The 14670-nt window shown below is 46.5% G+C and overlaps 2 protein-coding genes across 3 annotated transcripts in view; one reads left to right on the top strand and one right to left on the bottom strand.

The window, feature by feature from the left end:
• Window positions 1–14670, bottom strand: part of LOC134438025 (disintegrin and metalloproteinase domain-containing protein 19-like) — a 257510-nt gene that overhangs the window by 148602 nt on the left and 94238 nt on the right. The gene's annotated exons all lie outside the window — the stretch shown is intronic.
• On the top strand, window positions 10861–12765 carry LOC134437639 (uncharacterized). 2 transcript variants are annotated; one of them, XM_063187125.1, is made up of 4 exons: window positions 10861–10925; window positions 11197–11253; window positions 11827–12258; window positions 12574–12765. In XM_063187125.1, the coding sequence occupies exons 1-4, from the start codon at window positions 10923–10925 to the stop codon at window positions 12763–12765; spliced, it is 684 nt and encodes a 227-aa protein (XP_063043195.1). In that variant the 5' UTR covers window positions 10861–10922. The 2 variants fall into 2 exon arrangements, with proteins under 2 accessions (XP_063043195.1, XP_063043194.1); XM_063187124.1 differs by having other exon boundaries at window positions 10862–10925; window positions 11818–12258.

The raw sequence follows: 14670 nt of genomic DNA, 5'->3' as shown, positions 1-14670 counted from the left end.
ACGCACTGCCTGTATTGAAAGCAGTTTTCTCCCTGTCACATTCCTCAAGCGGTATGTGCCGTCCTTCTTTCGGACCAACACCACCGGCGAAGCCCAATGACTGCAACTCTCCTCGATAATGTCTTGCGACAGAAGGTTTTGGACTTGTCGGTCAATTTCAGATCTCACATGCGCAGAGGCTCGGTACGCTCTCTGTCGTATAGGTGGCGCATCTCCTGTGCGTATGCTATGACGAACACGGTCGGTACGGCCAAAATCATGCTCATGCGAACTAAATACATCTGAGTACTGGCTCAGCAGATCCTTTAAAGGATAGTTCCGGCGTAAAATGAAAGTTTCACCATCGCTTTCCCATGCCACATAATATATCTAATGATGAGCCATTCCGGGCAATGCCGCGCCGTTATGGAGTTAGCTTATTTTAAGCTTTTTGGTGAAAAACGCAGCCAACGCATCACGGCGGGGCCAATTATAAACCTATTATTTTCTGATGTTTCCCCGCTATAAACAACTTCAAAAACGCTACACACTTCATCACAAAGGTCTCGTCAATCAAACCGAGGCACAGAGAATGTCATCGAACCACACAATCTTTCACTGGCCAGTGTTTTCAGAGGTGTCTCACTGTTGCAACTCTCTGACCCGGATGCAGGCTACTCAATCAGGTGGCTAGGTAGGCTAAACATGGTCCGCGGTTCGCACCGGCTACGACCGTTAATTGAAAAGCTGGAACCCCGACCGTTTTCACCGACTGCCACTGTCTAAACCAGCCATATTACGGGAATGGCTAATAGCATTAGAAGTGGACGAAACTGACATAAAAACCCGGAGGGATCGCTACTACCGTGTGTGGAGGGAGCATTTCGAGGATGATGGATGATGGCTACAAGAAGAGTAAGGGAGATGGAACACCTAAACGAAACCGTCTAAAGAGGAATGCTGTGTCAAAAAGGCGCATGGCTATGGAGGTATGTTTGAAGAGAGAGAAACATGTGTAAATGTGTCTGGCTCATGAATCTTGACTGTCTGTGAAACTGGTTGCAACACCGCGCGTCTTTGCCAGCAAGCACTCTGTTTTGGGAAGGCATAGCCTACAGGTACAGTAAATGTAGCCCACTACAGGAGATAAATACACTGTCAAAACAAACTAGCGCGGGATGGCAAGTGAAATTGTGAAATTGTGCGACCTGATGCATTCGATGTGGTTGATGTCAAGCATGCTAGAGTAGTTTCAGTGAAGTGGACTCTAATGACCAGGGCGCGCGAGGTCAGATGGACCATTACGCAATGGAGGAGGGCTGGAGGAATTTATAAAGTCGTACTAGAAGTACTCTTATAGATGTAAGTACACCACCAGTGGTGTGTTATTACAAAGCTGAATCCATGTTATATCATACCGTGTTGCAATTACTTTGTAAGAGTAGTCTGCCTACCTGTACTCGCCATGCAACTCTTCAAATCTGCTGCCTGCACACACGGTAGTAGCGATCCCTCCGGGTTTCGTCCACTTCTAATGCTATTAGCCATTCCCGTAATATGGCTGGTTTAGACAGTGGCAGTCGGTGAAAACGGTCGGGGTTCCAGCTTTTCATTTTACGGTCGCAGCCGGTGCGAACCGCGGACCATGTGTAGCCTACCTAGCCACCTGATTGAGTAGCCTGCATCCGGGTCAGAGAGTTGCAACAGTGAGACACCTCTGAAAACACTGGCCAGTGAAAGATTGTGTGGTCCGATGACATTCTCTGTGCCTCGGTTTGATTGACGAAACCTTTGTGATGAAGTGTGTAGCGTTTTTGAAGTTGTTTATAGCGGGGAAACATCAGAAAAGAATAGGTTTATAATTGGCCCCGCCGTGATGCGTTGGCTGCGTTTTTCACCAAAAAGCTTAAAATTAGCTAACTCCATAACGGCGCGGCATTGCCCGGAATGGCTCATCATTAGATACATTATGTGGCATGGGAAAGCGATGGTGAAACTTTCATTTTACGCCGGAACTATCCTTTAACTGTTGTAATTGCTCGCTGTTCAGAGCTGAGTGGTTGAGTTTAACCGGCAGTGGAGGTGATTGTTGCTCAATTTGGGACTGTACTTGAGCTACAATAGCTTTAATCAAGGAGAACTCTTCCCCCTTCTGCTCAACGAGAGAGTGAATATCCCCAAGTCGGGTGCTACCAGGTACAGGACAGTCATCCTGTGTTGGGTTCATGACTCGGATCTAAGCTACACCTTTTGTAACTGGGGTAACGGTGCGGGCTACAAAGAGACCTGGGCATGTAACAGTATCCGGCTCTAACACCCCTGTGTAGTTACACACAAGCTCCGGTTCGCCTACAGATGGCTGAATTTTTGTCAAAACATTCATTTCAGACATGGCAGGTACAGTGAAGGGGGCTAGTGTAATTGCACTACATTTCAGTGGGGCCTTTTGAGATGCATGTAAAAATGGTACTGACCAACCCCAGAAGGCCAAGCGATTGTCTTGCAGATTCACAATGGCATGGTGTTGACACAGGAAATCCCACCCCAGTATAGCAGCCTGAGAAGAATTCCTAACAACATGAACACTATGGTTAAAAACCTCCTGACCTAGTCTGATGGAAATGTCAAGCATCCCCAGAGTATCAAGATGTTCACCAGTGACAGATTTAGCTAGAATGTAAGACTTCTGCATAGGTTTCCTCATGAGAGAGGGAATGGACATTCTCAGTGATTCACTAATCAAAGATATTTCTGAACCTGTGTCAATAAATACATCAACAGCAGTGTTCTCAATGACAGCAAAAACAAATGGAGTAGAACTGTGATTAGATGTTACCAGTTCAGTTCGTGGTGCGGGCCCTCCTGGAACAGCAGCAGTCACTTGGGCCTCAGTGCCTGCTACCATTCGTTTCCCTGGAGCTCGTGGCCCTCCATGGTGAAGCTGACGTGGTGACGATCATGGAATGGCTCTCGACGAGCTGTGGCACCAGCGGGGCTGTGTTCTCTGCGCTGTGATGGTCCCCTGGAGTACCCTGATGACTCCCGACGATCGTAGGACGGTTCTCGACCACCGGAACCAGCTGGGCTGTAGCTTCGGCGATGTGATGGTCCCCTGGAGTACCCTGATGACTCCCGACGATCGTAGGATGGTTCTCGACCACCGGAACCAGCTGGGCTGTAGCTTCGGCGATGTGAGGACCCCCGTGACCCAGAGGACCCCAGCCATGCAGGACGAGGTGGTGAGGAGCTGCTGTGGCGACTGTAGGCAGGGCTCTGCTGCAGGTGGTAGTCATCCCGACTACCAGAGAGACGATGAGGCGATGGGCTGCCATAGCGACGGTGGGGGTAGTCGTCATGCTGACTGTAGAGACGGCGAGGTGATGAACTGCCCTGGCGACGGAAGTCGGCACCCTGTTGCTGGTGGTAGGTGTCCCAGCTGCCGGAGGAGCGCCGGTGTCCCGAGAATGGTGAAGATGGAGGAGAGCTGGTGTATCGTCGTCCCCTGGGGTCTGGAGAACGGTGGCGATGATGCTCGTGCTGGTCTCTCTCGTGCAGAGAGAAGGCTGCCCCACTCTGGCGGTGAGAAGACCGTTCTGGTGAACGCTGGCTCGGCCTGACCACCTCAGGACTGGTTGGTGACGACTTCTGGTGGCTCAAGTCGGTGACTGCCAGCTTCAAGGTACGGACCTCTGCTGAGAGTTGGCTGATAGCAGATAGAATGTCAGAATTGACACCCACTGATGACACTGGACCGGAAGACACCATGGCTGTGAGGTGTGCAGCAGGCTGCGACGAGGCAGGAGAACTGGCAGCAGGGGGCAGAGTCCTGCACCGGGTCGGGTACCCACGGCCCGGGTACCCACGGGTACGGGTAAATAGTTGCCCAAACGGGCGAGGTTTTAACGTTCTGAAATTTCACGGGTGGGTATGCGGGCGGGTAGGTTAAAATACGGGTGGATAGCTCGGGTAGCACGTCAATCAAAATGGTCATAGTACTAGGAGGCTATTTTCTTTTTTATCTATTTAGATTTAGATTTTTATCTATTTAGATTAGGAATGTGCCCGAATATTCGAATGTCACAAATGAAAACTACTGCAGGGTTACATTAAATTAACCTAACAGCTCCCCTGTATTCTAATTTCTCTGGTAGTTCTAAATACGATGCTTATCTTTCATTTCCAACACGAGTGTGTCTGAAAGCGTCCCGCCCCCGCCGACACGACACACACACAGCCAGGGAGAAGCCACGCATCTCGTGCATTTCAGGAATGGGCATTGGGCATTCACAAATAAATCGTTGACACTGTAAATCTGCAATTGGTGATGGTTTTGTAAACATGGACTGTCATCTGCAACTGTTCGGGAATAATGTCACATCAATAGAGCTCTTCAGCCTTGACGTCAACTTGTATGCGGCGTTTGGACTACCGGTTCGATGGCGATTTTTTACATTGCAAAACGCCATAGAGATTCAGGTTTGGCAAAAATATAAGTTGCACGGCAACAACGAACATTAGCGTGTCCCCGCATCACTTTCTCATTAGTGGAACGGATCGTATCATCATGTTGGTGTATTCACATGTTAAATCATGACGATTATAATTCAATATTGCTAACCCCTTTCTGATCATTAAAACTTCCGAACTACATACTTTCCTTTGGTTGCCATGGGTACAACCCTCCGCACGTACATGCCGTTAGATACAGGCGCCGCTTCTGTAGTCGCCAAAAGCTTCCGGGTTTAGCATATGGACGCAACATCGTATTTATGTCGAAGTTTGACACAAAATGATCAACCATGTCATACCTACAGCCTATTTTTAACACCCTCGACAGTTTGCGGGGGTTCGCTAAGCGCGTGCTTGCACTCGGAGCTTATTTGAAATTTACCCCTATTCATTCTCAATGGAGGCCGGAAGCCGATACGAACCAGGAAGTCCTTAAATGCTAACATTAAAGACTACAATCTACTACATGCTTCCGCGTTACTGAAGAACTCTATTTGCGTCTGATTTGGCCAGCGTAAACTTCTGCAAGGTAAGCTACTTGTAATGCCTAGCTGTTTGCCAATGTCCGCGTCAACAATGGCAGGTTATTTCAATATAACGCTAATAATGATAAGCTAACAAGCGAAGTAAACTATGAGTACTCTTTACCTGAAGCGATTTTATCTGGCTCACTACACTATAATCTGCAACTATTTGGGGGTCGTTTCATATGGCGTTGCTTCGGATTTGTAAAACAAACTTTTCCGAAGTAAAAGCCACCCCTGTAGCCGTGCGAATCGGGATACTGTCTGTCAACAATACCAGCTAACTAGTTCTAATGCAGCCCAACTAGTGAACAACGGTTCAGTGGGGTTTACTTTGCCGTGCCACGAGAATAGAAGGAGGGGAAGGGAGTGAGAAATATTTCTCGTCACAGACGCACAGACTCCCTCTTCCTGAACGTGCTGCTGGACGTTCAGAGTAGCCTACACTCGACAGCATTTTCAAGCTATTGCTCCCCCCCTGCCGGTGCTGTAGATGGAAGGCCACTGTAAATTATTGAACTCTTTATGATACGTCGGCGGAATTTAGGCTACATGTTTTCAATGGATGACGGTGGGAGTCCATCAATCAAATGCACACCCCTAATTTAGATTTATCTATCTATTTTACCTATTTTTGATATCACCGCAGCCGTTATGACATCAGTCACGTCATGCCTACTTTCGATTTGAAGTATCTTTTCACGGGCACGGGTGGGTAACGGGTAGAATATTAACGGGTCCGGGTGGGTACGGATTTAACTTTGAAATTACCACGGGTGTACGGGTGGGTGGGTAATGCACTGCACGGGCATGGGTGGGTCTGGGTATGAAAAAATGGACCCGTGCAGGACTCTGGCAGGGGGAGAGACGCCCACACACTGTGGCTGCGCGAGTCGCAGTGCCTCTTGAGCTCGCTCACATTTACATGCCACATCCAGAGCCTGCTCCAGTGTAGTGGCCCCATGTTTGTAGCACTTCACTTGCAACACGGGGTCTAATCCAGCGACAAACCGGCGGAACCGTTCCATAGCTATAGCCGGCTGTCCATAGCCAGGGAAAGCCTCGAAAATCAGCCTATTGATCTCCGCGGCGAAAACTTCCAGCGGTTCTTTCGGTAGACGTTGACAGGCAATGACATAAGTTTGGAAATGCTGTAAAAATTGCTTACCGCCAAACACATCAGTCAGTCGGGAGACGCAAGCATCATAGTCCGTCTGTGTGGCAGGTGGAAGTGAAAGCCAAAATGCCACGGCGTCGCCGCTCAGCCTAGTTGGCAAGATAGTGGCTAAATCCTGCTGCTGAGAAGCCGGGCATGCTCGCACCGCGAGCTCCAGCCTTGCCTTCCACAGAGAAAAACTTTCCTTGTCTTTACCATCACCATGGAAACATGGAGGCAAGTCCACCTTGTAGTGAATCACCCTGGATGTATGCTGGTCCCCAGCAGTATATCGTACAGGCTGTACGGCAGATCCATCCAGTTGAGCCTCAACGGTGTCCCCGCTGCCCCCGGATTCAGATGAGAGAAAAAGTTGAGGGAGAGCCGGCGGGTTTTCCTCATCGGAGCTCATTTTCTGTTTGCCGCCCGATGTACAAAAACATTCACTGAGTTTTAACGATTAGCAAAGTCCAACGTTCCACTCAGCTAGCCGCTGTAACTAGCCCACTGGTCAACCGAAAAAAAAAATATCAAAACAACGAATAACAACGAAAAAACACCGCTGCCACCAGTCTGTAACCCTTAAAAGTTGGTTACCAACCATAAGACACTCCAGTTCAGACGAGGCGAGGAGACACGGGTTACAGTTCGAGTTGAATGTTTATTTCGGCTGACCACAACACTTACATCTCAAAAACAATCCCTGAGGTAAAAACTGACTTGCCGGTTCCGGCAGGCAGTGTTGCCAAAAGAAAATCAGTCAAAAGTCGCTATGAGCTTGCTGAAAAGTCGCTAGATGACGTAATGACGTTACGTATGACGTCACAGTGCCACGCACGGAGCGCTGATCTACAGAAAACGTAAGAAAAAAAAAATCTACAGAAAACGTGCCCACGTGCCTTCGTCCACAGTACAAATGGGCGGTGCTAGCTACTTTTTGGAGATCAGAGCTAATCTGCAGCCCTGCTTAACCGTGGCGCAGAGTCAGAATTATGTGGGAAAACGCTGAATTTGTCCCCGAAAATGCACGTTTTAAAAAGTCGGCAGATGCACCAAAAAGTCGCTAAAGGCGCTAGATGAGTTTTTGTCGCCAGTGCCCGGGATTCACTGCGGTCGGTGCGGCCAGCCTGCTAGTGCTCATTTAAATTTGTCATATCGGTATGCATATCCCAAGGAGCCGTACAGTTGAGGTCAATCAAATATACCTGTGTAACAACAAGACTGTTCTAATTCCAAAGTGCATGCATAACATAAATGACAGTCCCAAAACATTTGGTGACCAATGACCATATCGAAGATTGTGTAATCTCGGTTTATGTTGACAGTTGGTTCCTGTCATACCTTTGTCCCATATCGCTGGCCGTAGCCTCATACAAGCAGATGCACATGTGTATGAGAATTCCAGTGCGTATCACAAAAGGGGGTCAGCCCAATGTTCCCACGGCCCATTGGTCCCACAGCCCATTGGTCCCACATTGCTAAGACTTTTGCGTTTTTTCAAAATTAGGCCCAATGGTCCCACAGCCCATTGGTCCCACAGCCCATTGGTCCCACATCACTAAGATTTTTTTATTTAATTTTAGGTCCGTTGGTCCCACAGTCCATTGGTCCCACATCACAAACACTTCAATGGGCTGTGAGACCAAGGGACCCACTAGTTTGATGCCCTCTCGGTACTTCACATGGTAATCAAACATTTCAAACAAGCAATTTAAGGTTAGGTTTAGGGTTAAGGTTAGGGTTAGGTTTAAGGTAAGGGTTAGGGTTAGGTTTAGGGTTAAGGTTAGGGTTAGGGTTTAGGTTTAGGTTAGGTTTAGGGTCGTATGACGTAAGCGGTAAGTACCGAAAGGGCGTCGAATTAGTGAGTCCCGTGGGACCAATGGGCCTAAAAATTCAAATAAAAAAGCAATGTGGGACCAATGGGCTGTGGGACCAATGGACTGTGGGACCAATGGGCCTAAATAATGAAAAAAAGACGTGGGACCAATGGGCTGTGGGACCAATGGGTTGTGGGACCAATGGGCTGTGGGATCAATGGGTTGTGGGACCAATGGGCTGTGGGACCAGTGGGCCGTGGGACCAATGGGCTGTGGGACCAATGGGGCGTGGGAACAATGGTACGCTCCCCACAAAAGCTGCCACACCGTAGTGCATCCACTGTGGTGCATCATGTGTCACGTCTGTCTCTACCCGCCACTGAAAATGCACTGTGTGGTGTCGTGGGAGGGAGACTGATTTGCCTCTCACAAGACAAGCGAAATAGTCGCTAGTATAGATTCTGCCAGATTGAGCCTGAAAAGTCGCTAAATCGCTAGATGATTTTTTTTGTCGCCAGAGGTGGCCAAAAGTTGCTAAATCTAGCGACAAAGTCGCTAAATTGGCAACACTGCCGGCAGGTCCCCCTTTCTAAACGTCCCCCCTTCTTAACATTCCAAAAGGGAACCCTCATCAATAGGCCTAACGGTCCAATAACAGAGTAGGCCTACACCCATAGCAGAACACTACAACCATATTGTGAACATAAATAACACAAAATAAATACATATAATATGGAAAATAAAACACACATATAAATATTATTGGATGTGGAATTGTACTGTTACACTTACATACGTATATGCTAAATACGATGTATGCCCTCATTTGCATATGTAAACATCAAAATACAAAAAACATCCAATACATTTTTTTCTTCTCTCATCAGTAATCAACTGAGAAAGTTTCATGATGATATCTATCATTTACATTTTTTAGCCTATTCACTTGTAATCTTACCATAATAATAGGCCTACAGTATATTTATGCCAATTATGGAAATTGCTCAACATGAAACTTTGGGAAACCAAGCTAAATTCTATCCATTAGGCCCATGGATTATATTTCTGCAATAGAACTTTAGGCCACTCAACATTTCTGGGTTCATGAAATCACAAGATCAGAGAATTATTTTAGAATAATTTACATAGACAAAACCATGTCTCAAACATATAACCATATGCACACTCAAAATTTCTCTGAAACTTTTTCTGGACATTGCAGCTGTGAAAAGGTGTCTTCCATATATATTAGAGCAAAGAAATGATTCAACTGATGCTTCAGCCATTGTATAGCCATATAATAAGGACAATTCTAAAAATGCCATTGATTTCTACACTGATGACTTGTTTCCTCCCTCTTTGTTCATCAGGATGACTTCCATTTCATATTCTCATCATGTGTCTAGGACCACTGTGCCATGATATCAACAAATATGGAGCAATAACATAGGAAATGCTACCTGGGTGCCCTCACAATATGCTTCGTTGGCTATCGCAGGGGTGCCCTATTTATTTATATAATAGGCTATATTATATTTTAATACTATAAATGTTTATATTATGAATATTTTAAGTCTGCTGACCATGGCTTGCCCAAAGAAACAAAATACAAAAATCAGAGTTTGAAAATTACAACAACAATGGCCATTATAATGTTGAGTATCTCATGGATCCTCTCGGGGTCATAAATGACCCCAGAGGTGTTTTGGTAATAAATCCTATATAGATGGTCAAAATCTCACGAAAATCATTCACAACAAGCACAACATATGTATTGACAAACTCCTAGAAGATCAACAGGTGCGCACACTCTGTTTACACGAATGCACGTTGTAATAAATCAAGAAAGAAGAGAGGGAGAAGAAGAGAAGAGAAGAGAAGAGAAGAGAAGAGAGTGGCGAATGTAAGTGATAAAAGGGTGAAAGGAAATTGACAGGATACTGTCGGTACTTACAAGTACTTAGGAGTGCACCTTGACAATAAGCTGGACTGGTCCACAAATTCTGATGCACTTCAGAGGAAAGACCAAAGCAGGCTCTATTTCCTCAGCCAACTTCTGCTTATGTTCTACCAGGGTGTCATGGCCAGTGTGCTCTTCTACGCTGTGACTTGCTGGGGTGGAAGCATTAGGAAGAGAGATGCTGGACGCCTTGACAGACTGGTGAGGAAAGCGGGGTCAGTGGTGGGCATGGAGCTGCAGTCACTCACCTCAACAGCTGAGAGTAGAACACTGAGCAGACTGGACTCTATTATGGACAATCAGCATCACCCCCTTAACGCCATCTTCACTAACCAACTGAGTCTGTTCAGTCACAGACTCCGTGCTTTCACCTGCAGGACAGACAGGCTAAGGAGGTCCTTTGTTCCTTGGGCCATTCAACTGTTTAACAGTATACAGTAGGACACTAAGAAGGACATCATTATTGGGGATTGGACTGCCTGAGATGCCAGAGCTGGCCCAGATCTGGAACCTCTTGGCGTGCGTGCGTGTGTGTGTGTGTGTGTGTGTGTGTGTGTGTGTGTGTGTGTGTGTGTGTGTGTGTGTGTGTCTGTGTCTGTGTCTGTGTATGTGTGTATGTGTCTGTGTCTGTTTCTGTGTCAGTGTTTGTTTTTATGTAGCTACTTGACACCTGAATTTCCCCTTGGGGATCAATAACGTTTCTCTACTCCACTCTACTCTACTAATAATGGATACAGTATCATGACATCACACTAGAATATATCACAACATTCTTTCTAAAAAGGTGTAGGGATATTCATTCCATATGGATACAGTATTATGACATCACAGTAGAAAATTGTCTTGCGTGATGTCACAACATTCTTAAAGCCCTCAAATTGCTCAGAGTGATCAATAGTCAACATTCAGAGGCAACAAAGAGATGATCTTATGTCTTATCAATTAACTTTCACTCTCATATCACGATTTCATTGAGTATGGTATGTTACACAGATTTTTTGAGATATAACAATAGTTAACCTATAGAAAATCATTGTAATATAGGCAACATTATTCTTTTTTTTAAGTTGTAAAAATGTTCAAGTCAAGAAGTTACATTTGATACAACCACTACAGTGTAGAATACTCATTTTATATTATGATACATATAAAGATATGGGTGGATTTTATCAGCTCTTAGTGTGTTACATTCCTTATAATAATTTCCTCACTGATAATCAGGCTTGACCATAATGTCTCTGCGTCATTCAGTTTAGAATAGAGGAAGCAAGGAGATGCTTGTCATGTCCAGCTGTTTATCCTGTGAAGGTAAGTGATGATGTCCTTTACATTACAATACACTCACTGTAGCAAGTGCGGAGAAGAGACAATTCTTTAGCCCCACGTTTACCTGTTAAACATATTGTAAAGTCGACAGTTCTCCACCCCGATTTTCTATGTGAGACCAATGTCAAAGTGTGCTTTGACCAAAACCCATGCCTAAACCTAACCTGTCAGAAAATAAATGTTTGGGCACTTTCTTTCTAGTTTTGACAGTAATGACAACATAGGCAAGAAACAAATGTCAGTCAAGTCTAAAAACACAGGAGAAGAAATATTAGCCTTTACAATTTGATGAATTGAGAAATTTCCGGCTTCACAATTAGGATGAGTGGACATGCTGTATGTCTGGGGTGGGGAACTGTCCAGAATTCAGGATGAGAAATCATGAATGACTCATCAATGTGCACAGTACTGTACATTTCCTAGTGTTAATTCAACACTTAGTGAGTAAAATGAGGCTATGAGTGTTTAAATAAACTCTCTAACACTGCAAGATGTACTGTGTAATACTTTTCCTCATGAAGTTCTCCTCTCCCCCTTTCCACTTAGGTCTATGAGTACTCTGTACGGCGATCTGTGAGCCTGCCACTGCTGGTGGATGGTGTGGAAGATTGGCAGCCACGCTACGGAGCCCAGAGATGCCTCTCTCCTGCTCTCTCCATCTCGTCGTCATTGGCCTCATCTGAGGACTTTATGACCGCATGCAGTCAGCTGTCTGCATGCTCTTCCCTCGCTCTGTCCCTCAGCAGCTCCTTGGGGTCCATTTCTGCATGCAGTCGGCTGTCTGCATGCTCCTCTCCTGCTCTGTCCCTCAGCAGCTCTTTGGGCTCCGAGGCCCTCATGTCCGCCCGAAGTGAGGTGTCTCCTACACTCTGCCCCTCCCCTGCTGTCTCGCGAGCCTGCACCCCTCTGATGGACCCCGCCATGATGCGCCATGCAGCACTTTCCACCAACTCGGTGTTTGAAGTCACACTCAGCAAACTGTGCAAGGTACAAGTCAGACTGTATTCATAATAGAAAGAGTAGAAGTCCGCACACAATATTCCAGCTCTGCTTTGCAGGTTCATTGAAGTCATACAACGTTTCAACTCAGTAGGGTCTTCATCAGGCACCCAGGGCCCATCTGCATTAGCACCTATGGTCTGACATTAGACGCAACCCCTCAGGGGTCTAATACGTTGCTGTGGCACGTTTCTGTGCTAGACAGTATTAGAAAAGTAGGCTAGTCATAGTTAGGGACTTGACTTTGCATATTTGACAACTTCCATGTGGATTAAAGTATAAATATTTTCCCCATTCTCTCAGATGGAGGCATGCAGAGAGGACAAAGCCTCAGCTCAGGGAGAACAGGAGGAAGTGAATGAAGTGGAGGAGAAGAAGGAGAAAAAGGAGAAGAAGAAGGCAGGAAGAATGAAGAGATGGAGAAGGGCAGTGAGGAGGGTAGGCCATTTCTTCTGCTGCTGCTGGGGGAGGAGAGTGGAGGAGGAGGAGAGATGAGGAGGAGGAGGTGGAGGTGGAGGAGAAGATATGAGGAGAAGGAGAGAGATGAGGAGTAAGAGAGAAGAGGAGGAGAGAGATGAGGAAGAGGAGGAGGAGGAGAAAAGAGGAGAGAGATTAGGCAAAGGAAGAGGAGGAGGTGGAGGTGGAGGAGAAGAGATGAGGAGAAGGAGAGAGATGAGGAGTAGGAGAGAAGAGGAGGAAGAGGAGGAGACAGATGAGGAAGAGGAGGAGGAGAGAAGAAGAGAGAGATTAGGCGGAGGAAGAGGAGGAGGAGGAAGAGAGAAGAAGAGGAGAGCGATTAGGAGGAGAGATGAGGAGGAGGAAAGAGATGATGATGAGGAGGAGACCAGTCGGCTGTCTGCATGTTCAGTCCTTCTGCAGCTCCTCAGGCAGGCGATGGTGGACCAGGTGGAGCCAAGGCATGCCGTTGGTTCGAAACAATTCCAGGTTGCGAGCGTAGCTCAGCCCCCTCCTCTCGATCTCTGTGCAAATCTCGGCCGTCAGGCTCGCCAGTTTGCCTTCAACTGGCGGCTCCGACCCCTCGCTGTGGAGCACCAGGAAGCAGTTCGGCACAATCCTCACGCAGTAGCGCTTCGAGGGGTCCGTCTTCCGGAGAAGTGGGAAGAACTTTATCGTCAGCTCCCCCATGCCCAGCAGCAGGCAAGCAGTGACGTCATGCCGGCGTTGACCACCACCAGCTGCTTGCCCCGGGCGAAGGTGTAGGACATGGGGTGGGAAACCTTTTTCATTCAATGGGCCACTTCAAATTCCTACAAGGGCCGTGTCTGCCCGAACTGAGCTGTCTCCTACGCCCTGCTGTCTCGCTGGGGAGCTTGGCATGATGAGGAGGAGGAGAAATGAGGAGAAGGAGAGAGATGAGGAGGAAGAGGAGGAGAGAGATGATGAGAAGGAGAGATGAGGAGGAGGAGGAGGAGGAAAGAAGAGGAGAGAGATTAGGAGGAGAGATGAGGAGGAGGAGGAGGAGGAGGGAGAAGAGGAGGAAGAGGAGGAGGAGGAAAGAGATGATGAGAAGGAGGAAAGAGATGAGGAGGAGGAGACCAGAACACACAAGACACACACACACACACACACACACACACACTACTACTACTACTTCTGCAATAAAAAGTAAAAAATAAAAGGAAACTTGTCTGCCTGGATTAATGTGTGTATTTACGAGCAAGCACCATCCTTTATAGGCTATCACCACAGACACAGATCTCAGTGGCGTGACATGCGCCCTGACTGTGTTCCACTGGTGGAACGGTGTGGATTATGGGTAGAGGTGGGTATTGGCAAGGGGTTAACGATTCAAATGGGAGCATTAGCACCAAGCCACAAGTGATCACAGGAAGGGATTAAATTGCTACTTTGAACTATGGTAAATTGTATTTTAAAGTAGTTTATAAGTACATTTGCTGATGTTTTGTTTGCTCCCATAGACTTATATTGCTGTGTTTAATTTGGCTATGTTAAGCTGGGCAATGCACACACATAGACGAAAAATCCTGTTTTGTCATATTTTACAGGGACTTAACTACATATGAGCAATTTCTTGAAATGAGGTGGACTGTTCCTTTAAAACAGACGAGAGGGTCAAGTAGCTATACCAAAGACTCTCTATTCTGCATTTAGATCGTCTCCGGCTATACTAGACCTATGGCCACAAACAGCATCAAGAGCTACAAATGACATCACAAGTCTCTCACGAGTCCCTTTTGAGTTGTTTCAAGCAATCAACAGTTTGCACGCAAGTCTCACGAGTCTCTTTTCAGTGCTTAGTTTTATTCATAGTGAAATCTACATAATCTTGTAAGCTACTTCTAGTAAGCTATCTCTCTCTTTTTTTAAAGAATGTATGAATATTCATTATATGGATACAGTATTATGACATCACACAAG

The sequence above is a fragment of the Engraulis encrasicolus genome, chromosome 21, assembly GCF_034702125.1.
Source record: "Engraulis encrasicolus isolate BLACKSEA-1 chromosome 21, IST_EnEncr_1.0, whole genome shotgun sequence".
Classification (NCBI taxonomy): Eukaryota; Metazoa; Chordata; class Actinopteri; order Clupeiformes; family Engraulidae; genus Engraulis; species Engraulis encrasicolus.
Note: the sequence above shows the minus strand (reverse complement) of the source record. Positions and strands in the feature narration are given on the sequence as shown.

Excerpts from the sequence above, each read along its gene's own strand:
- LOC134437639 (XM_063187124.1), top strand. Across the intron at positions 11,254-11,817 it reads CAGCTGTTTATCCTGTGAAG|GTCTATGAGTACTCTGTACG; the intron begins GTAAGTGATGAT and ends CTTTCCACTTAG. Across the intron at positions 12,259-12,573 it reads CACTCAGCAAACTGTGCAAG|ATGGAGGCATGCAGAGAGGA; the intron begins GTACAAGTCAGA and ends CCATTCTCTCAG.